At 35.1% G+C, this 24994-nt stretch overlaps 1 protein-coding gene across 16 annotated transcripts in view; it reads left to right on the top strand.

The window, feature by feature from the left end:
- EXOC6B (exocyst complex component 6B) overlaps nt 1–24994 on the top strand; it is a 612462-nt gene that overhangs the window by 302992 nt on the left and 284476 nt on the right. For all 16 annotated transcript variants that reach the window (XR_006200773.1, XR_006200772.1, XM_042932668.1 and 13 more), the window contains 7 exons: nt 8701–8784; nt 9177–9223; nt 10492–10612; nt 19742–19813; nt 20603–20700; nt 22152–22257; nt 23420–23529. Coding sequence is in view for 14 of the 16 variants with exons in the window: in XM_042932668.1 (XP_042788602.1) it covers nt 8701–8784; nt 9177–9223; nt 10492–10612; nt 19742–19813; nt 20603–20700; nt 22152–22257; nt 23420–23529 (638 nt within the window). In the remaining 2 variants the exon portion in view is untranslated. The remainder of the gene's footprint in view (nt 1–8700; nt 8785–9176; nt 9224–10491; nt 10613–19741; nt 19814–20602; nt 20701–22151; nt 22258–23419; nt 23530–24994) is intronic.

Here is a 24994-nt window from a genome sequence, read left to right as displayed (position 1 = left end):
TATGTGTACATATGTGAGTATGTGAAATACCTGTTAAGAATAGAGGAATGTTGGTAAGGGAGTACACCAAAAAGTAAACAGTAGTTATCTCCAGGTGATGGGATTATGAATGACTTTTATTTTCTCTCTTTGCCTTATCTGTATTGTCTGATTTTTCTAAAAGTCACAAGTTGTACTTTTGTAGTTAGTAATTGCAAAGAGACAATATTAAGAACACAGCTAAAAGCAAAAGATTGAAACAAAAGAAAACGAAACCAACCAAACAACCTTTTTCAGCATAGCCTGAAGAGAAGTGGGTTATTTCCTGGTTAATTCTGGTGCTAGGATTAATGATTAGACTTGAGAAATTGACAATGGCTTTGGGGACATTTGACCATTAGCACCCTTCTCCACTTTTATCATAGGATGTGATGTAATATTTAAATTAAATATGAATTTAGAAGATAAAGCACCTAGTGAATTGAAGAGGTTAATAGAACCTGGAGGATATTTCTTTGTTTTAGCATTAAGTAAAAATAGAGTATGTTCTGTGATCCTTTAGCTCTTATGTAGTTGCCCTATAAGTGAATGATGAGAAATTTATTGTGAGGAATACTTTATAATAGTATAAGCTCCTGTCTTTAGGTTAAATTTCAGATGGAATATATATACTTAACAGAAAAAATTAAGCAAAGTCTTGTTTGGCTTCTAAGCCTCTCTTAACTTCCACTAAAATTCTTTAAATGCATAAGCGTCTGAAAATTTGTAACACCATTGTTAAAGAAGACTTATAATTAACATTACATTGCCTGAATTTGAATAACATTTTCTCCAACTTTAAGGCTGATTGAATGGATTGAGAAATCTAGTTGTTGAGTGATGTGTGTTTTATTGCCATAAACAGAACAAACCTTAAAAGTCAGAAGGTACTTTATGCCTTTTCTACTCTGTGCCATCTGGCTTGAGAATACAGTACTGAATTGATGAATATATTGGTTTTCTATCCCCATTCTGTTTAGATTCTCGTTTATAAGACTGTCAGCATGTGGGGTGGGTGGGGGGGACAGTGGGACTTCTGGTGGCAGCACAGTTTATCTTGTGCTGGAGAGTACTTAATAGTGCTGTACAAGAACAGAAATAGGAAGACCCTGTATTATGGTTTTCATTCACTTAAGAAGTTCAGGGAGTTAAACACTGGGAACTGTATGGTAGGAAAATGTTTGACTGTATTTATGTGAACTTGGTAGGCCAGTTGTTTGCTAGACACTGGAATCAGTTTGTGGATTTACTTTGAAACAACTTTGGACCTGGGCACATCAACCTGCTGTGAATTGCAGCTTCCCTAAAGATATTAGATCTATAGCCAGATGATGGTGAGTGGGCCAAGGCAAACCACAAAACAAGCCTAGAAGCAAGCACTTGTCCAGAAAGAGCTCCTATTGTTCAAAACAGAGCAATTGGGAAAGTGAAACAATACAAAACAAAATATGAGATCTGCAAAAACAGCCTGAATAAAATGGGACAAGGAACACCATCGTAAAAATTCAGAGGAAACATGATTCTAAGAATGATTTTCTGCAGGAACCAAAGGAAATTTTAGAAAATTGTTTGGCATGAAGAAGGCATAACTTCTATGAAACAGAAACAAAAATCTTCAAAAGAATAAATGGAGATAGAAAAACAGCAGGATGAGATAAGTAGGAATAATTACAAAGAAATGATTACTGCAATAGCAGATAAAGCGTAACTAGAAAATGGAGCCTTGAAAGAAAATATTGATTAATATTCTATTTATACTTTTAATCATTTATTCAAGCCAATGTATATTGAGTGCCATTTATACTAGGCATTGTTCTAGGGGCTGGGAACATGACAGTAAATAAGACAAACAAGAACTTGTTCTTGTGGAGCTTGCATTTCTAATGAGAAGAGCCAGACGATAAACAAACAGCGTAATATCAGATGGAGATATGTGCTATGCAAAGAATTAAAAGCAGGTTATGTATTTGGCAAAACTTTCCATTTTAAATTGAGTAATAGAAAAGTCTTTTCTTAGTAGGTGACATTTAAATTTATATTTTAATTATTAGAAACAGCCAGATATTTCCTAATTTTTGGTATCAAAAATTAGGTGCTAGGTCCTTTTGTACTTTCATTCTACAGATATTCCTTACATTATCTTATTTTCTCCTAGGTTTAGATTACCATCTCTCTGCCAGTGATTCTTGATTCTGAAAACTATTGTCTTTAGCTTAGCCCTTTCTCCTGAGCTGCAGGCCCAAATACATCTGCTCCTGAACACTTAGCACTTGGAAGTCACTAATTGAACATGTTTGGTACAGAGGTCATTATCATCAGTTTCCTCAAATACAAACAATTCTAGTTACTCATGGTAGTTATATTTTATAAAGTCACTGTAAATACTGAGTTCATGAATACTGAACCATTGCTCCTAGAGGAAATACAGGGTTAGGTTCCTGTGAGCTTCTGGTCACAACATTTCATCAGTCAGTTCACAGCCATGTTTTTATGTGTGTTTCTCTTTAAAGATGTCTTATTTAATGTATTTTGTTGGCTTATTAACATTGAATTCATGGGCAACAGCATTATAACTCATGCCCAAACAAAGCTTATCTAAATGTGTTTTCTCTCAAAGGCACATTTTGTCTTCTTGAGCTTAGGTATACTAGACAGCACTTTGGCACTGTGTTTGGGGGTCTTTTTATTTATTTTATTTTTTTTTTAAATTTTTTTTAACGTTTATTTATTTTTGAGACAGAGAGAGACAGAGCATGAACGGGGGAGGGTCAGAGAGAGGGAGACACAGAATCGGAAACAGGCTCCAGGCTCTGAGCTGTCAGCACAGAGCCCGACGCGGGGCTCGAACTCACGGACCGTGAGATCATGACCTGAGCCCAAGTCGGCCGCTTAACCAACTGAGCCACCCAGGTGCCCCAGGGGGTCTTTTTAAATAGCAAAATCACCAGGGGCACCTGGGTGGCTCAGTCAGTTAAACATCTGACTGTTGATTTCAGCTCGGGTCGTGATCTCATGGTTTGTGAGATTGAGACTCTTCACTGACAGTGTGGAACCCTCCTGGGATCCTCTCACTCTCTCACTCTGCCCCTCTCCCACTTGTGTGCGCTCTCTCTCTCTCTCTCTCTCAAAATAAATAAATAATAAGCTTTAAATGGCAAAAATCACCAACACGAAGCACAAAAATGCAAGACATACAGATGGCCAACAGATACGTGAAAAGGTGCTCAACATCAATGATCATCAAGGAACTGCAAATCAAAACCACAATGAGGTATCACCTACATCTGTCAGAATGACTATTATCAAAAAGACAAGAAATAACAAGGGTTGGTGAGGATGTTGAGAAAGTAGAACCCTTGTTACTTGTTGGTGGGAATGTAAATTGATGTAGCCACTATGGAAAACAGTGTGGAGGTTTCTCAAAAAATTAAAAAAAGAACTACTGTATGTTCCAGCAATTTCATTTCTGGGTTTTTATCTGAAGGAAATGAAAACACTAGCTGAAAAAGATATGTGCACCCCTATGTTCATTGCAGCATAATTTACAATAGCCAAGACATGGAAACAACCTAAGTGTTCATTGGTGGATGAAGAATAAAGAAGATGTAGAATCTATATATACAAAAGAGTATTATTCAGCTATAAAAAAGAATGAAATCTTGCCATTTGCGACAACATTGTTGGACCTTGAGGGAACTGCTAAGTGAAATAGATACAGAAAGACAAATAATGTATGATCTCACTTATATGTGGCATTTAAACAGACAAAAAACCCAACTGAATGCATTGATTTGTGGTTGCCAAAAGTGGGGGATGGGGAAATTGGGTGAAGGTGGTGAAAAGGAATAAACTTTCAGTTATAAAGTAAGTAAGTCCTGGGGCGCTTGGGTGGCTCAGTCGGTTAAGCATTTGACTTCGGCTCAGTGAACTTGTGGTTTGTGAGTTTGAGTCCCATGTTGGGCTCTGTGCTGACAGATCAGAGCATGGAGCCTCTTTCAGATTCTGTGTCTCCCTTTCTCTGTCTTCCTCCCTCGCTCGGACTGTCTGTCTCTCTCTCTCAAAGATAAATAAAGATGAAAAAGAATTTAAAATAAGTAATTCCTGGGGATGTAATATACAGCGTGGTGACTGTAGCAAATAATACTTTATTGGATAATTGACATTTTCTGAGAGAGTAGAGCTTAAAAGTTCTCCTCACAAAGAAAAAACAATGCATGTGGTGATAGGTCTTAACTGGACTTGTGGTGGTGGTCATTTTGCAATATATATCAATATTGAGCCATTATGTTGTACACCTGAACATAAATATGTTTTATGTCAATTATATCTCAATTTAAAAAAATCGCAAAAATGCAAAAAATGGGGCACTGGTTGACTGTGAAGAGCATAATTGTTTGTAGTATGAGAACTGAAATAAGGAAGTAGAGTTTTGCCTTGTTTGACCTCAGCCGGGAACATGTGCGTTGGGTGCAGCTCAAATTTTTCAACACTCTGTGCTCATCTGTGAATGACTATGAAAGCAGCATGAGTATTGATTTTGAGGCTACAAGTAAATTTTGGCAAGTAGGCACATTTGCAAATACGGAATTCATGAATAAGAATTGACTATATATCCCTGCTCTTATGTTTCCTCTCTCATTAAATGACACCACCATCAGACCAGTTACCCAGGTTAGAAACCTCATGTTAGCTTTCTTTCTTTTCTATCCTTTACCACCAACAACCAATCAACCATCGGCTTGTACCTCCTAAATATAAGTCAGGTTCAGACTGATCTTTTTGTATCTGACTTTCTCTGTTTTCATTCTATTTAGTACATGACAACGTACAAATATCTGAAGTTCTTACTGTCTCTAGAGTTGAAGTGCAAATATCTTAACATAATTTACAAAGCCCTCTAACCTTATTTCTTGTCATCCCTCTCTCTTACACTGTGAGGGTACTGCCATGAAGAACTTTTTTCATTTCATGGGATGTGTAATGCCATTTTTTTCCCTTGAACCTCTGTGTCTCTATGAGGAATATTTTTTCCTTTATATTTACCTGTCTTATTCTCACTCATTTGTCAATTATGAATATAAATGGCATTTTTTTTTTCTGGGAAGCTTTCTCTGACATTCCTCCCATCCACACCACACACACACACACACACACACACAGACACACACACACACACACATCAATCTAACCCAGAGGATTCTATGGTGTTTTTTTGTTTTTTTAATTGCTAGTTTTCCACCATAGACTATAAATTCAGTGATGATGGGGACCATTCTTTATTGCATGTCAAGGACTTTATATACATTAAGTGACTTGATTTTCTGTGATGTTATATGTATTAATTAATTAATTATTACAAAGCCTTTGGGCCACTGTAATACTAATGACATAAAATGAAAACAAACTAAAGCAACTTTTTACTTGGGTACTATTTTATATCTATTTGCTCTATACCTTCACTAGCTTTTGAGTTTTTTTTTTTAATAAATATTAATGATTAGATGAGTTTGAAGCTGAAGTGGCTAACTTGATCTATTTGTGGAAAGACAGGCAGTCAGCTGGACTGGTCAGACATCTACTTCTGAAATTCCACCTGTAAGCATTGAGTTGACAAAATTGGCAGAGGAAATAGAATAATCAGAGGTGAATTTATTTAGCTGCCACCAGGGAAAATCTAATTTTTGTAAAGGGAGAAGCCAGAATTATTAGATAAATTGGTCTTTCCTTATGTTTTTATTTTATTGAATGAATATTTGAAAGGCAAAACTGTATCTAGTTAAGCATTAAGTATAGGTCTACGATAGGTTTTCATCTTGCTTATTTTCTATCATTTACAACAAATAATTAAATTATTATACAATGGTCTAATTTGAGAGAAGACTTTCCCTAAATTCTCAGCTAAGTGTACCTTGGCTCCAAAGCATGTTGAATGTGTAACGTCACGCAAGAATAATAAAGGGCCTTTAGGGCTGTTAACTTTAAAATGAAAAGCCCTTCAGTGTGTACAGAATGTAATTGACATTTAATAATACCACTATGCTGTGAAATGGTGGCAAGTGGGGAATAACTTTAACAAACCAATGCGCAGTTTCCACTTCTTCTTAAATAGAATCATTTGCTACCTCATTAACTTATGGATTTAGAAATAAGAAAGCCTTGAAATAGCTGCCTTAGTGTTTGATTTCATTTTATGGCAGGAAAAACGCAGGTGTGTATGGTTATAATCACTTTAGCATTTAAAAACTTTTGTTTTTAAGCTACACCAGGGGTCAACAAACTGTGGGCCAGATCCACCCTGCTGCTTGTTTCTTTGTGACCTGTGACTGAAAAACAGCTTTTACACTTTTAGATGGTTGGTAAAAAGTAAAAAGAATATTTCATGGCAGATGAAAATTTTATGAAATTCTTATTTCTGTTTCCACAAATAACGTTTTATTGGAATTTGGCCACACGCATTTATGTACCGTCTATGGCTGCTTTTGCATTTCAAACAGCATTTCAACTAGTCTCTTGACTAGTCGCAAGAGAGACTGTATGTCTCATCAAGCCTAAAATGTTTACTATCCTGCCCTTTAGAGGACATGTTTGCCAACCCCTGAGCTTACACTATTGAATTAGTATGATTTAACACCTTAAATCAACTTCTCCTGTTTAGGGACCTAGCAAAGAAGTCATGTCCAATCAAATTCTTCAGACTTTTGGGAAGGTAAAGGAAACTGAACTTAGGGATTGCATAGAGTTTATACTTTCTCCCATGGGCAAGGCTTTCGTCTTCATCATTGATTTCATTGTTCTTTTTCAAAACATAAGCACTAGCATAGTGGTGATTATTTATCAGATGCTGTTCTAAAAGCTTTCTGATTCATCTGGATCCTCATGACTATGATGAGGGTGACCTCTCTACAAGTGAGAACACCATAGCACATCTATGAGTGAAAGTTAAATAGCTAAATGGTGGAAGTTAAATTAGTGAAAGTTCTGCAGCTGGTTGTACAGCTAGAAAGGGGCAGACTCATGATTTGAAAGAAGTCATCTGGTTCTCAGATCAGTGCTCTTAACCACTGTGCGTGCCGTCTCTCCATTTCTACTCTTATTTATTTAGAAAAGTCTTGGATTAAGAGTAGAATTTAGTAATGGGGGGGGGGGCATGATGCTTTAAAAGCTTTGAGTTGTATTGGTTTCCTAGGCTGCTGTAACAAAGTACCACACATTGGGTAGCCTACACAATAGAAATTTATTCCGACCCAGTTTTGGAGACTAGAAGTCCAAAATCAAGTGTCAGAAGGCCGTCCTCCCTCTGAGACAGTGAGTGGGAGACTTGTCTCTCCCTAGCTTCTGCTGGTGGCCATCCATCCATCCATCCATCCATCCTTGGCTTGCAGCTGCATTGCTCCAATCTCTACCTGTGTCACCACATGATGTTCTCCCTGTGTGTCTGTGTCTTTTCTGCCCACCCCCCCCCTTTTTTTTCGTTTGTTTATTTTGAGAGAGAGAGAGCACACATGAACCAGGGAGGGGCAGGGAGAGAGAGAGAGAGAGAGACAATCCCAAGCAGGTTCTGTGCTGTAAACACTGTGACATGGGGTTTGACCTACTGTGATACCATGACCTGAGCCAAAACTAACAGTTGGATGCTTAACCCATTGAGCTACCCAGGAGCCCTTTTCTTTTAAGGACACCAGTTATATCAGATTAAGGGTCACCCTACCCTAGTACAACTGCATCTCAATTAAAAAAATTTTTTTTGATGTTTATTCATTTTTGAGAGAGAGAGAGAGAGAGAGAGAGAGACTGAATGTGAGTGGAGGAGGGGCAGAGAGAGAGGGAGACACAGAATCTGAAGCAGGATCCAGGCTCTGAGCTGTCAGCACAGAGACCGACGTGGGGCTTGAACCCATAAGCTGTGAGATCATGAACTGAGCCGAAGTCGGACACTCACCGACTCAACCGACTGAGCCACCCAGGCTTCCCTAAATGCATCTTAATTTAAATACATCTGCGGTGACCCTATTTCTAAATAAAGGCCTATTGTGACATCCCAGGAAGGACATGAATGTTGAAAGGATGCTGTTCAACCCAGTTATGGAGCTCATGAACCAGCTCTTGCTCTCTAGAGCACCTTTCATTTTAAGAAACTGTGTATCAAGAATTTCTAGGGGTTTGTTTCTTCTTTTTTGCTGTTAATCCTGTACTTGATTCTATTCTAGCTGGGAAGACTGATTTACTATTCTTTGCTCCTGCCTTTTTCCTGCCTTGCTCTGGCCCTTTGCTCATGATTCATTTGAGACTGGTTTTCATTCTGAACATTTTTCTTCTGGAATGTTCTGTGAGGTTTTTAAGGCCCATTTTCTCAACTGCTTTTAGGAGAATGTTGGTTTGTCTTCATGCTTGTGAATTTATGGTAGTTGATTCAGCAACCAGCTTTGGTGTGTTGGTGGTTGAGTTCTGGTAGTGTCCTCTTAAGAATCTTTTGTATCCATTCTTATGGGATTTGTAAATAAGGTTCAATAAATGGTAATCGTTCTTTTTATTTTTTCTATGATTATTATCACTGTTAAAATAGCAGATTTTGAGAAATGTGGGGTTGCCTCAGTTCCAAACCTGAGAGTTTCTCTTTTCCCACGAAATACTAGAATAATTGGTCAAATCGTGTCAACCCATTTCCTTTTGTTTATTTTACAGGGTGCCCGTGAAACATTTGAGAACTACTACCGAAAACAGAGGCGAAAACAGGCCCGTTTGGTGCTCCAGCCTCCATCTAACATGGTAAGATCTCCAACTTAACTTTTCTCTCTTTTTCACTTTTCTTCTCTGGCATCTTGTCATTATTTTGCATATATGCTGGGTTTTTTTGTTTTTTGTTTTTGTTTTTTTTTAAACTGTCACTCTGAGATCATTTTTTGGTGGATGTGACTTACAGTAAGAAAATAGCAACTAACATCTATTGATTGCTATGTGTCAGGCATCGTTTTAAGTACTGGATATCAATTATCTAATTTCAACCTCCTTATAACTCTATAATGTAGGGAGGGTACTATTGTTATATTTACCTTAGAGTCTTGGGAACTGAGCCCTAAGAAAAGAAGTAACTGATTTTAACTTTGTCGTAAGGTATCAAAACAGAAACAATAACTTTTTTCTTCTTTGCTTTGTTGCAGCATGAAACTTTAGATGGCTACAGGAAGTATTTTAATCAAATTGTAGGGTAGGTATATGTATGTGTGTGTATTTAAATGTATACACTTTCAATACCTAGACTCGTGAGACTTGGAAAGATAATTTTTCCTTGGGAAATTATTTTTCTTTTTTTCTTTAAAATTTTTGAGATTTATTTTTGACTTTCTGATAATTTCAAAGGAATGTCTAATTGGTTTCAGCATTATATTGTTGAAGAGTAGTTTTTAAGGATGAAGGAAGAAAACTTTTGAATTGTAATTTTATTATATTTGATGTTTTGTTTCTCCATTCTCCGTACGAGGGAACCAAATAATCAGCAAAAGTTGGCAGACTTTTTCTAAAAGGGCCAGATAGTAAAGTATTCTAGGCTTCGCAGGCCATACGGTTTCCGTCACAACTATTCAGCTCTGTTGTTGCAGTGGGAAAGTAGCTATAGACAGTATATAAATGAGTGAGCGTGGCTGTGTTCCAATAAAACAATATTTATAAAAATAGGCAGTGGGCCAGATTCGTCCCACGGGCTATATAGTTTGCCACCATCATCTAGAGTATACATACTAGGATGGAATTGCGTTTCCCAAATAAACACCATATAGACAGCTTATTCTAATTATGAAAGAATGACTTTGCAGTTAAAAGAAAGGGAAATGACTTGAATTGTTCTATGAAATTTCTTTTTATTTCAAATTGAGATTTCTTTAAATGTAATTGATAGTTTTGATTAAAATATATCATAAAAATTCCTTATTTAAAGAATTATTTTATTTAGTAGGAACATTTAGCCAAGGTAACTGAACATACATTTTAAATGTATAACTATAAAGCTACAGCAGAGTGTTAAAAAATAAGTTTGCTTTTTTTTTTTTTTTTTACCTTAAGGAGGAAGTCCACATAAAGGGAATTATTTTGGTATTTTGTATGTTGAGCTCTTAAAAAATGTGTATTGCAGCTTTCGCTGTCTGTTTCAAATTGGTTAGCTTTTTAAAAATGTCTTAATGGCCTGGTATTTTTAATATAGTGAAATTAGCTTCCCTTACCTGTAAACATTTTCTTCCCTTTTACATGGCTGACTAATATGGTTAACATTTAATAGAAATGTACCTCCGATTTCTATAAAGTGGCTGGACAAAATTCCATGTCCAAGAAATATGATTTTGTTCATGACACCAGGTAGCTTTCTTTAAGAAAAAAATGACTATTAACTTCAGATTTGATGGCAGCTCTTGTTTGCCAGACCCTGGAGATAGTCAAACTGTAATTTCTGACAGTTGTACTTTCTTTTTTCCTCGATCTTAGCTTTTTTGTGGTTGAAGATCACATTTTACATACAACCCAGGGCTTAGTAAACCGAGCCTACATTGATGAACTCTGGGAAATGGCACTTTCAAAAACCATCGCGGCACTCCGTACCCACTCGGTATGTAAGAAGCCCGTGAGAAGTTCTCACTTATTGCTGATTATCTGTATACTAGTCAATGTTGTACTGCTTTAAAATCATTTACGTATTGCGTGGAATCACCTACCCGGAGCTATCTCTTTCAAAGACATGTGGAAGTAGCCACTTCAAATTGCCACATTCTCTAACACGGAGCCCACTTTTGTGGATGCTCTATGCAGGAAGAAAAAACAAAAAACAGCTGACGTGTATTGGAATCCTTTCTCTGTGTCAGGCTTTGTTATATGTACTTTATATGTAGTTCATAAGGTAGTTATCATTATTATGTTTACCTTATAGTCTGGGAACTGACCCTCAGAGAGGTTAAGTAACCAGCCTAGTGTTATGCAGTAAGTGGTAGAGCTTGGATTCAAATCCAGACAAGTGACTATATTCTCAGCCACTACTCAGTGTTGCCTGCGATAAGGCCATTAATATTGATGTGGCGTTCACAGTTTTATTCTTATTTTTTGAAAAAAATGTTTACAACATATCAATGTTAGTAAGTACGAGTTCCCACGATTTTGATATATTTTATCAAAGCATGAATTTTTAAATATTTTTTTTAAGTTTATTTATTTATTTTGAGAAAGAGAGAACATGAGCAGGGGAAGAGCAGAGAGAGAGGGAGACAGAGGATCTGAAGTGGGCTTTGTACTGACAGCAGAGAGCCTGATGCAGGGCTCAAACCCACGAACTGTGAGATCATAACCTGAGCTGAAGTCAGATGCTTAACCAACAGAGCCACCCAGGTGCCCCTCAGAAAGTTATATTTTAATTGGGGGGGGTCCCAATAAATAAATAAGAATATCAGACCGTCATAATACAGTTAAATTACAGTTAAATACAATTGAGTACAATTGAAACAGTGATAGATTAGGACAACACGGTGCCTGCTTTTGGTTAGTTGATCAGAAGTGGCATTCTTTATGCAAAGGAGTCACTATTTATGCAAAGATCAATTAAAGAGAATTCTAGGTATAAGGAATGGTAGTACAAGGGCTTTGGGTGTACTTTTCTATCTGAACTGTTCGAGGAATGATAGTGAGGACTTAATAATAGAAGATAATTTAGCATGTAGAATATTTCAGTAAGTGGCTTTGATATCCATGTAGTGCCAGCTAGAAGCAAGATATCCGCGACCCGCCAGCTTTCTTATCTCTTCATCAGCAAGTGTTCCAGAGTAAATACCATGTGTAAAATCTGTCATTGAAGGGACTGTAGCTGTTTTTGGGAACGGAAAAATGTTCAGAGTGGGTAGAACATAGAATGTAGAAAGTTAGGCAAGTGTGGCATGAGGTATAAAGAAAGAAGTAGATAGGTGTCATATTATCTAAGACCTATCTGATGCTTAAAGCACTGGGTTGAATGGAGTGTGTGTGTTCATTGTGGGGGTAGGATAAATTGGAATGAGAAGGTCAGTTTGGCTAAATTATGGACGAAGGATGAGAATAACGTGGGAGAACAATTAGTAGGCTAGTCTAGTATTCAGGCAAGAGGTGATGATAGCTGGAACAAGGGGTAAGAGTATATATGGAGAGATGTGAATTAGTTGGAGAGATTTTTAGGAGGTAAGATTAACTGTATTTTTTGGTGGATTAGATATAAAAGGTAAGTTAAAAGCATATCAAGGTAATGCTTAGGTTTATGGTTTCTTTCCCTATGATGGTTTGAACATTTGGATATGATTACTTTGCCTTTGTGGCATCCAAGTAATAAGGTATAGGGGTTTGTTTAGTATATGTTTAGTATAGGAGTTTAGAATTTGAGGGGCATCTGGGTGGCTCAGTTGGTTAAGCGCCCCACTCTTTGATTTCAGCTCAGGTCATCATCTCATGGTTTGTGAGCCTGAGCCCCGCGTTAGGCTCTGTGCTGGCAGCCTGGAGCCTCCTTGGGATTCTCTCTGTCACTCTGTCTCTGACACCCCCCTGCTTGCTCTCTCTCTCTCTCTCTCTCTCTCTCAAAATAAATAAATAAATATGAATTTGAAATCAAAGAAGGTTATGTCATTGAATGCATTGTAAAGATTTTCTCCTTTTATTTACGGTTTCTTTTTTGGTATTTAGAAATGTTAAATGTTTGCCTGTTTATATATCTATTTTATTTTAAAATTTCCCTCATCGTTCATAAGTGGCATAGGACTTCATCTGACATTTTTACCATTTTATCTTTTTGTCATTATAAAGTTTGGCAAATTTAAAAATACTTTTTAAAAGTTTCTGCCTTTTCTGAGACTAAAAAAAAGTCTCATAACTATGTTATGGCTTGAGTTTTACACATTTTTGTATATACTACCACTTGTTATTTATTTTTATTTAAATAATGGTTATGGATTTCATTTTATTGTTTTGCAACAGTGTATCTGTTGTCCTAAGATCATTTTTTTAATGTCTTATCTTCTCCCTTAGCATGGTGTGTCGTTATATGTAAATGTTAACTTACAAAGTAATGTTTATTCTAAGAAAATATGAATATATGATTATCGATAGTAACAAATTTTGGTCATGATCCTTGGCATGATTATTATTAGCTTTCTAATATGTAAATTTAAAGATTCTTTTTCTGGGTGCTTGAGTGGCTTAGTCAGTTAAGCATCTGCTCAGGTCATGATCTCACGGTTTGTGGATTTGAGCCCTACATTGGACTCTGCACTGATAATGTGGAGCCTGCTTGGGATTCTCTGTCTCCCTCTCTCTTCCCTCTCCTCTCTCTCCCTCTCTCTCTCTCTCTCTAAAAAATAAATAAATAAGTAAATAAATAAACATTAAAAAATGAATATCTTAAAAAATATTCTTGTGTATGAAAATATAATATACAATATATATTTTAAACAAAAACAAGCTGTGTTTTTCACTTAATGTCTCATCAATCTATATTAATTTTAACATATACTTGCATAATATTCCATTGTAGGTATGTATCTTTTTTAGCTCTTATAAACATTACAGTGAATATTTTTATAAAAATATTGATTTTTTTTTATGTTTATGTATGTATTTTGAGAGACAGAGAGATAGAGAGCAAGCAGGGGAGGGGCAGAGAGAGAGGGAGACACAGAATCCCAAGCAGGCTCTGCACTGTCAGTGCAAAGCCTGATGCGGGGCTGAGACCCACAAACCATGAGATCATGACCTGAGCTGAAACTGAGTTGGACACTTAACCAACTTCTATAAAAATATTTTTATATTTCTTATATTTTTATATTTCTTATATTATATAATATATAAAATATATTATAATATATTAAAAATATAAAATATAGAATATATTTTCTTATATTTATATTTTAATAAATTCTTAGATGTGAAATTAGTGAGTTAAAGGATCTGTACATTTCTTAGCCTCTGGATACATATTGCTAATTTGCTTTGCTAAAATATTGTACCATTTAGCACCACTCTGAGTATCATCTTTTAGAATGCCAACTTTCCTATTCTGTTTACTTCACAGAAAGTTATATTTAAAAACAAAAAATCATTCCTAATCTGTCAGAAATTATATCTTAATTTAACATGTTTTTCTTTGATTAATACCGGTATTGAAAATTTTTTCAGAGATTTTCTCTCTCAAAAATAATAAACATTAAAAAAAAAAGCGGGGGGCGCCTGGGTGGCTCACTAGGTTGAATCAGTTGAGTGTCCAACTTCGGCTCAGGTCATGATCTCATAGCTCTTGGGTTTGAGCCTTGCATTAGGCTCTGTGCTGGCAACTCTGAGCCTGAAGCCTGCTTTGGATTCTGTGTCTCCCTCTCACTCTGACCCTCCCCTGCTTGCTCTCTGTCTCTCTGTCAAAAATAATAAACATTAAAAAAAATTTTTAAAACTCTCTTCAGATGTTTTTAGTTATTTATATATCTTCTTAAAAATTTCCTGTTCATATGCATTGCATTTATATTTTAATAGCTTTATAATATTTTATTATGTATTATTTCTTTAAAATATGGATGCTAACCTTTAATCTGAATGTTAATCTCTAGTCTGATATATAGGTCGCAAATTTTTTTTTTTTTTTTTAGTTTTATGTGTCTCTAACTTTGCTTTTCTTTTCCAAGGCATTATAGAAATTTAAATTTTTATGTCAATATATTGATTTTTAACTTTATAATTTGTCTTCCTTATTCGAAAGAATATTTAATTATTTGTTTACATTTGATCTTGGTATTTCTGTGGTTATTTTAAATATACGTATCACAAACAAATAAAAGTTTATTTTAATATAGAGTGTGAAGTTGGATTTTATCTTTAATTATTTTTTAAAACTACACATCACTTCCAGTAACATTACAATAACATTATCATGTTAATCTTTTACTTTATTCAGCACAGATTGCCATAATCAAATGCCATAGGCTGGTACCTTACACAACAGACATGTATTTTTTCACAGTTCTGGAGGCTGGAAGTCTGAGATCAGGATGCCAGCATGCTTCTGGTTGGGTTCTGGTGAGAACTCTTGCTGATTTGCAGATGGCTGTGTTCTCATCACGTCCTCACATGGCCTTTCCTCACATGGCATCCTACTGTCGCCCACTTCTTTTCTAAGGACACTGATCCCATCAGATCAGGACCTTTCCTCATTTAACCTTAATTATCTAAGTTTTATTTCCAGATATAGCTACACTGGGGGTTACGGCCTTAACATATGAATGTTGTGGGGACATAATTGTTCCTTAATATCCTTCTTTTCCCAACATATTTCGGAGGCTACTTTTATCATATAATAATATATTTTACAGGGGTGCCTGGGTGGCTCAGTCAGTTAAGCATTCAACTCTTGATTTCAGCTCAGGTCATGATCTCATGGTTCAGGAGATTGAATCCCGAGTCAGGCTCTGTGCTCACAGCAGGGAACCTGCTTGGGATTGTCTTCCTCTCTCTCTCTGCCCCTCCCCTGCTCCTGTTCTCTCCCTGCTCCCCCAACCCATGTCAAAATAAATAAATAAACTTAAAAAATAATAGATTTTATAAATACTAAGATCTTTTGCTAGGCTCTATGATTCCCCACCCCCCTTTCCTCTCTGTCTTGAGCGAATGTAACATTTTTTTGATTATTATATTTGACATAGTATGGTTTAATTTCGTATAGGACATGTACATTCTCTAAAATCCTCTTTTTAGGACATGCTAACTATTTATGTTCTCATTCTTCCAGATTAATTTGATAATCACTTTGTCACATCCCTTTTACCACTTACAATATCCTCCCTCCCCCAAATTGAACTATAGTGTTGTTATGCAGTGAATCTGTAAATTAAAATGGAATTATTTTTTTTCAGTATTTGGTGTTTTTCACCAGGAATATATATATTTTTCTTAATTATTTGCCTTCATGTATTTTGGAGAGGTATTTTATATGCTTTCCATAAGTCCTGTTTTTGGTGTTTTATGTTTTTTTTCAAGGTAATGTTTTTAGGAAAGTTTTTTGCCCCCAATCATATTTATTAACTAATATTACTGTATTCTAGGGAGAAGAGTCCTTGATTTTGTTTGTTTATTTTATATTTGTCCATGTCAATGATTTTACCAATTCGGTTATTTTCCTGGGAAAAGCTTTTTCTTTTAGAAAACTTAGATTCCTTGCAAGCAATTTCTTTTTTGTAAAGCAGGGGTTCTTAACTTTTTCTCTTGTGACTGATACATTTGAGATGTGACGGATCTACACCACTCAGCAGGGAACTGCCCTCTCTTCTTCATGCAGTTGTATTTGGTATCATTAAGAGGAGGACACTTTCCAAGCATACTGTTTGAAATGTGTATCTCTGGAGAACATTAATCTTAATGGAGTCTTTCTTTGTAGATATGCTGTATATTCTTTTGAATGGAAGAACAAATAGCAAAATACCTTTTTTCTTTCCAGTAGATCGGCATCAATCTGTAGAGGCAGAAAGTAGATTAGTGGTTGCTTTGGGCTGGGAGTAGCTAGGAGGATAATTTAAATGACATAGCTTTTCTTTTTGAGATGAAAAAATGTTTTAAAATTGACTGTGATTATGATTGCACATGTCTGTGAATATACAAAAACTAAAAACCATTAAAGTATATACTTCAAATAGGTGAGTTGTATGGTATAGGGATTAGATCTCAACAAGGCTATTAAAACATAGCATCTGATTAAAACATTGATTAAAACATAGCACCTCTGCATCACATACATTTACAATCATTTAATTTATTATGAGACAGAGTAGTTGATGCCACAGATGTTAATTCTATTTATAGTATTATATTACCCAGCAAAGCAAACTAGAATAAGAACAACCGAAACATCAAAACAAATCTCAAAAAGAAACACTGTATCTAACTGATTATGCTACTTGTTTATCAAAAATCTATATATCTTTCTAACTTTCTGTGTCATATTTCAAACTACTCTTTTTCTGATTCAATTATTAGTCAATACATAAATTGGAAACGTTTTGAAAGATACGATATTTCAGGTATTAATATGTGTAGTATTCTCAATGCTGATTTCAAAACATGATAGAGATCTGACCCGATCCATCTCACTTGGAATTCAAATTTAGCAATATATTAGAAAATTATATGCTAATACAACGGAGAGTTTGTATCGGGAATGGTTCCACATCAGATGATCTGCTAATATAGTTGTTCATAATATAAACAGATCATCTGATAATACCGAAAAGGTATTTTTTAAGATTCAAAATTATGGAACAATGTAATTAATTCCATGTGGCAAAAACCTCATGTTTCATAGATATTATATATAGTGAACATTTCAGTTTGTTATGGTAGGTGGACAAAGGTTGTACTGGGATAGTGTTTTTGTGTTTTTTAGTTTATTCATTTTGAGAGAGTGAGAGTGAGAGACAGAGAATCCCAACCAGTCTCCATGCTGTCAGCCCAGAGCCTGATTTTTAAAAAGTGTAGTAAGGAGGAAAAGGAAGCACACAAGCCAAAGATAAACGTTGCTTTCTTAGGAATCTCTGATTATCTGAATACAGAAATTTAATTCATAGATTAAACAGGTAAAACTATCATTTTGTGATCAAGAAGACAAAGTCAAATGTATATCCCCAAATATGGAGCAAATAAAGAGACGGAAGATATGAAAGGAAAGTTAAGAAACATGATGGATAGCTGATGCTCATTTTTTATCGTATCTAACTGAGATTTAGAAAGGAAGGATAGACACAAAGGAGAGGACTTTGATAATTAAATAATTAAAAGAAGGAAATTTCCAGATTCCCATAGTTGAAAGGCTGTATTGAGTATCAAGCAGGGTAAATGAAGGCAGACACTTCTTTCACATCAGAAATGCTGTATTTTAGTTTGAGGCCAAACGAAAGGCATTTTCAAACATGAGGATTCAGAGTTTATGCTTTACCTCTCCTGTTTTATTGGTATTGTACAAAAAATGAAAAATCCAAAATACAAGATGGGATAGGATTAAAATAAAATGTGTGCAAAAAAATGAGTAAAACTCATAGATAAATCTAAATAGCTATTTGATTATTTGTAAAGTTTAATGCTATTAAGAATCCATATGGGAGGAGAGAGACTTGATGTTTAAAAAGTTTTTTAATGGAAACTCTAGATTATTTCATATAAACAGCAGGAAGAAAGTATATAACTTATTAATAACCACTGTAAGAAAATTAAAAAGAACTAGGATCCAATGAAAAACATGAAATAAAAAAGAAGCAATCATTGTAAATGGGAAACTTAAGATGGAATAGGTTTATGGGGAACCTGGGTGGCTCAGTCAGTTAAGCGTCCGACTTAGGCTTAGGTTGTGATCTTGCGGTTCATGAGTTCAAGCCCCGCGTCGGGCTCTGTGCTGACAGGTGAGCCTGGAGCCTGCTTCGGATTTTGTGTCTCCCTCTGTCTCTATTCCTTGTCCGCTCCACTCTATTTGTCTCTCTCAAAAATAAATAAACATTAAAAATTTTTTTAAAAAAAGATGGAGTATGTTCAGATACGTCAGGAATCACAGGAAGTGTCAAAGAATTAGGAAGTTTTATAGTCTGGTTACTGAGACATACTCATACATTATGGTGAGTATGAAAAAAGTGAAAATAAGGTAAGAGGAGCAGAAATGGCAATATTCTCGAAGGCAAATAGAATTGAATTTGAAGACCATTAAATGGGAAAGAAAGGAATATTTTGTACTATTCTAGTTTTAACCCACCAAAAAGAGAATAGCCTTTTTATAGAGGACAAGCAAGCATCAATATGTATAGAACAAAAACTGTTAGTAATAAGAGAAATTGATGAACTGTACCGTTATGGGTGAATTCAGTATGCCTCTTTCAGGAATTGAGAGTTCAGACAGGAAGTAACCAAATTGTAATTAAGAGAATTTGAATATCAAAATTACTGAACTTTCACATAGTGACATATATACATCTTTGAATCGTGCCCACATAACCTACCTTCCATGTCATTTCAGTTTTCAGTTTTACTGATAAGAGATTATGTATGGACTTTATTTGTAACTTTTATTTTCCTCTTTATTTAGGTTTGTTTTCTCTTTGTATTCCTTGTGTTGTTGCTTAATTTCATTTTTTTCCTGTTTAATCAGACTTAACTAAGATTTGTCTGTTTTATTGATATTTTTAACGAGCTTTTGTTTTCATGGATCAAATTTTTCATGTCTCTATGTTATTTCTGCTTTTAATTTGATTTTTATCTCTCTTGTACTTATGATTTATTTTGGCTTTTTGAGTTAGCTTTGTGGATTGAGTGCTTAGTTTATTTTCAGTCTTGTGTATTTTCTGCTTGCATTTAAAAATATAAATTTTATTTTGAAATTGCTTTAGCCACATCGCATAGGCTTTGATATCAAGTATTACATTTTGTTCATTTAAAAATAATATGCAGTATCAATTTTGATTTCTGTTTTGACTGAAGAATTATTTAGAAGTATGTTTTCAAATTTCCAGCTGTTAAAAATATAGATCATGGCTTACTGGAGTCTCTACTCAGCTCTTTCCTGCCTAAATCTGGTGTTACGTTGAGCCAGGAAAGGGTTAGACCCTTTCTGGAGAGCCTTTACCAGGCGAATCATCAAACAATTAAATAAATTAAAAATTTAGTTTTATTTTTAATAATTACAGTGTTTTTCCTCATTGTCTTTTGTTTCCTTTAGTCTTACTGCTCTGATCCAAACCTTGTGTTAGATTTGAAGAACCTCATTGTGCTTTTTGCTGACACACTTCAGGTTTGTGATTTCTGTTTACATAAACTTTTCTAGATTAGTATTCATCAGGTGTAAATCTTTTCACTGTCTACCTAAGCTTAATAAATGCCTTTCAGTTTTTAGTTGTGTTTCTTCTTTTCCTAGAGCTAGATCTTTTAATCTTTTTATAGTATTTCATTGTTATCACTTTGACCAATTTATATTCTCATAAATAGTTCCAATCCCCCCTTTTTTTTTGCTCAGAGCAAGTCAATTAATTGAACCACTCACTACCTTAGTTTTTTTTTTAAAATATCCTTAATTCAGATATAGTGCCTGAGTGATTTTGGAGTTTTTTTGGTGTTTTTGTTTTTTTTTTTTAAGTTTATTTATTTATTTTTGTGTGAGAGAGAGGCAGTGGGAGCAGGGGACGGGCAGAGAGAGAGGGAGACACAGAATCCCAAGCAGGCTCTGCGCTGTCAGCACAGAGCCAGATGTGGGGAGATCTATCACATTTCCCTCCCTACTCCTGAAATTTGCTAAGGGTACAGGATGAGTTGCAGGGAGGACTTAGCTGACATTGTACCAGTATATATTGATTTTAATTATCATTTGTTTATTTTTTTCTGACTAGCTTAAATATTTTGGTATGTATCTTTTGATTCTTGAGATAAACACTAGACATTAAGTGGGAATGAAACATACTTGCTGTCATGCTTTCATTTAAATCTTTGACCAGAATATGATAATATCTTTCAGTGCCTGATCTCTTTCATGTTGAAAAAAAAAAATCACCTTATAAAATGAAGCTGTTTTCTTATTTTGTTTCAGGTGTATGGTTTTCCTGTGAATCAGCTTTTTGACATGCTGTTAGAAATCAGAGATCAGTATAGTGAAACTCTGCTAAAGAAGTGGGCAGGTATTTTCAGGTGAGAAATTATCTTTGTCGTGTGTGTGCACGTGCGTGTGCTAGTGTATGTACACACATGTTTATACATAAGGCTTCTCAATATTATAAGCAACAAGTATGTGTGGCTTATTTTATTATAGCTGTGATCCAGGTTATGATTCAGAATTCAAGCAAATTGAAGAGATGTCCCAAATAAAGTTCCCAAGATAACTGATCTCAGTGCATCATGTCTATTATGTGGAGACTCCCCAGATCCCATTTTGGCTTTTTTTTTTCCCCCTTGAATACCATCCAGATCATCTTGAGTCTTCTTAATATATTTGTTGGTTTCCTCTTTGAGGATCATGCCTACTATATAGCTCACTTGTAGGGTGGTAGCTATTGAACCCCTTTGAGTAATGTAGGCTTTTTTGGAACCTTTTTTGAAGACTTACTTATATGGTTCCTCAAATTCTTCCTTCTCTACATATAGAGATGAGGTGTATTACAATCCAGTGTTTGAAACATGTTATTTAAATAGTTATTATATCATGTATACACTAATAAGACAGTTATTGCCCTGTTACACCTTGCATTCACAAATATCTCCTTAGACTATTTTCTTGGCACACAACTCATGTCATATCACTTGAGTTTCTTCTTCTTTTGAACTTTTAGTCCCTTATTTAATGTGATCTTCCAGCTTATTGCAATAGCCTGTCCCCAGATAAGCTTACCCTGTTTTTAAATTTTTTTAGCTATCAGATACTACATTTTTCCTTTAATATTACTAATGGTACAATTGTATTTTAGGGGAGGATTATGTCTCTACGAACCTTGAAAATTCATAACATGATATATCCATGGTCTTAAAAGTGTCTGATCTGATCCCTTCAGTAAATTTGGTTTTGATTTTCGTAGTTTGGTCTCTGCTTTTAGAGAACCTCCAGTCTAGTTAAGGAGTCAGTTCCTCTGGATGAAGTTCATCCTTAATACAGAATAGGAGATGAAGTAAATGAACATAATTTGGGTTTATCATAGAAGTTACTTTTCTTCATCTGCCAGTTTTGAAAGTTAGAACAGAACTAATACAGGATTAAATAACATAATTAAATGTGTTTTCTTTAAAAAAAACAAAACAAATGAAACCTCTGTGCTTTTTTCTGGAGCACACACATCCTTTTGTTTTTACTACCCATTTGCCTTACAGCTTCTACATGTTGCTGTAAAATTTTGTCTCCTCTGTAAATCTCAAATACTGTGAGATCATGTTCATAATTGTGTTCCCTCTGTTTCAGAGTAGTTTTCTTTTTGTCTTCTGTCAAAGGTGTTTTTACCTGCAATGAATAGTTTCATTGTAGAGGAATAGAATAGGAACTAGAAAACATTTGTTTTGGTGGTTTGTATACACAACTGTTTGAGTTTACCTGAAAATTACTTGTAATCACTACAGTGATTAACCAGCCCACCCTTCCTTCATTTTATTTCTAGAAACATACTTGATTCTGACAACTACAGCCCTATACCAGTAACAAGTGAAGAGATGTATAAAAAGGTGGTAGGACAATTCCCATTCCAAGACATAGAGCTGGAAAAGGTGAGGAATAAAATAAAATTCTCTGTTTGATTTGGCATACTCTCAAAGCTTTCATTTTATCAGTTTCATTGAAGGCATTACCTCCAACTCAGTGCATTAGAGCTCTAGAACACCCCCAGAGAACGATTTTGGGGCTTAAAAGAACAGAAGTTCCTTTTTGAAAATCAGTATATGATTTCGGGGTCGAAGTGTTAAGGGTATTGCTGGGCATGTTCCAATTTGGTTTATACTTTGAAATACTTACTGTTATCATACTCTTAGGACATTTTCTCCCCCACACATACAGTAAAAATTACCCTGTGCTATATAATATATAATTCTATTGGTATATAATTCAACAGTGCATTGAGTCATATATGTACTGCCATAATAATGATACCAAAATAGTTCCATCATCCCCCCAAATTCCCTCATGCTGCTCCTTTTAATTTTTTTATTAGATGTTTTTTCTTAATGTTTATTTTTTGAGAGAGAGAGAGAGAGAAAGAGAAAGAGAAAGAGAAAGAAAGAGAAAGAGAAAGAGAGACTGAATGCCAGCTGGGTAGAAGCAGAAAGAGGGGAGACACAGAATCTGAAGCAGGCTCTGGGCTCTGAGTTGTCAGCACAGAGGCCCATGCAGGGCTCAAACCCATGAATCGTGAGATCATGACCTGAGCCAAAGTCAGACGCTTAACCCACTGAGCTTACCCAGTGTCTCATGCTGGTCCTTTTTAAATCAGTTTCTCCCAACCCTAACCCCCAGACTTTGGCAACCAATCTGGTTGCTGTCCATCTACTTTTGCCTTTTCCAGATTGTCATGTAAATGGAATCATACAGTAGGTAACCTTTTGAGGCTGGCTTCTTTCACTCAGCATGATGCTTTTGAGATGTGTCTAAGTTGGTATACGTAGCAATAATTCATTCCTTTTTATTGTTGGGTATTTACCAGTTTTTTTTTTATCCCTTCATGTGTGGAAAGACATTTGAATTATTATTTAGTTAAATTTATAGCTTATTTTTTTCGTGTCAGGAAACTTTTGGAAACACTTTCTTAAATTTGAGGTTGTTAAGTAGACACTTTGCAATGTGGAAGAAAATTCCTTTTGCATTTTAATTAATTTCTAAGTATCTTCAGCATATGTTAGTTTGTGACTTACTTTCACTAATTCTTTGCATTTACAGCAGCCATTTCCAAAAAAGTTTCCTTTCTCTGAATTTGTGCCAAAAGTTTACAACCAAATTAAGGAATTTATCTATGCCTGCCTGAAGTTTTCAGAAGATCTTCACCTAAGGTATGTCTGAAACAGTGGAAATGCTGCAGATACTGAGACTGGGAGTCTTATGTGCAGAAATATCCCGAAAACCTTTGGATACTCTTTTCAGCTGATTACGAAAGTCGTAATATTAGCCCTTCACAGCATAGTACTGCTATATTGATAAAATCATGGTAAAAGTGAAAGTTGGAAACTTGTGAATAATGTTTTGTTTATATTACTTAGCTTATTTTCTATTTTCATTATAAATTTGCATTTCAACATTTTTTATTAGTAAGAATTCACTGGAAAATAGTATATTAATTTTTACATTCTACTTGATGAAATTTTAAGGCCACTAGGGGAGTAGCAAATAAAATCCTTTGGAAATATCCTTCTTTCCAAATATCCTCTGGACTTGTTAAAGGTATCCGTATCTCCTTTAAATTGTTTGACTAACATGTTCTGAGCCTATTTATGTAGCAGATACATCCTGTTTACTGAGACTGCAGAAGTAAAAGACACAGTTCTTTGCCCCCAGATATTGTCAGTATCTACTGAGGATATTAGGCATGGAAATATACGATGGCGAGTGTTGAAATATGTTTAATTTACTTGCAGAACACCTAGAAGACTACTTAATTCATCTTAAAGAATTTGAGGGAGAATAATCATCATGATTGGCTTTCAAAGGAGTCTTCTCCCTTCAGTGAATGATACCACCATTCACCCAAGCCAGAAATCTAAGAATCATTCCAACTCCTTATTTTCTATTAATAACTTTTTATTAAAAACAAAGTTTTAAGCATTGGTCTAATTTTTGTAAACACTTTACAAATGTATTAAAAATGTCTGTAAAATTCAAAATAGTACTAATCTATGAGGTCCTAGAAAGTGTAATCCATTTTTCAGAGGAAGAAAGTGAGGCCGAGAGAGGTTAAATAACTTTATCAAGGTCACACAAGATTAAGTGTTTAAGCCAGGATTCAAATCTGATCAGCATCAGCCTCAACAAAACAATTACTGCAGTTTTTAGAATTCTTACACTTTGGCCTCACTGTGTTAGTATTTTACATGCATAATCTCAGATAATTGTCATAATGTTTCTTGCAGGTAAGTGTTAATTATTCCCATTTTAACAAATGGCTCATTTGTAAATGAGCCTCTGGAAATCCAGTTGGTGACAAAATTATATTGATTGGTGTTTGTTTGTTTTCAGTTCTTTTTTCTTTAAAGTTCTCTCTTCCCAGTGTGGCTGCTTTCATTCACATTGTAGTTATAATTGACTTGGGCCATTTTAATAGTCTCCTAATTGTTCTTATTTGTCTGACTTTGCTTTCCCAACCATCTCCTCATTCTCCTCATCTCCTCATTGCTTTCCCTTTCTCCTCATTCTATTCTGTATGTTCCCTAGAGTAATTTTTCTACAATCAAATCTTATCATTTAACTTTACATGCTCACCTTTCCAAGGATTCCTCATGGCCTACAGCATAAAGTTCAAAC

Source organism: Panthera leo, chromosome A3 (assembly GCF_018350215.1).
Source record: "Panthera leo isolate Ple1 chromosome A3, P.leo_Ple1_pat1.1, whole genome shotgun sequence".
In the NCBI taxonomy this organism is placed as follows: Eukaryota; Metazoa; Chordata; class Mammalia; order Carnivora; family Felidae; genus Panthera; species Panthera leo.
Note: the sequence above shows the minus strand (reverse complement) of the source record. Positions and strands in the feature narration are given on the sequence as shown.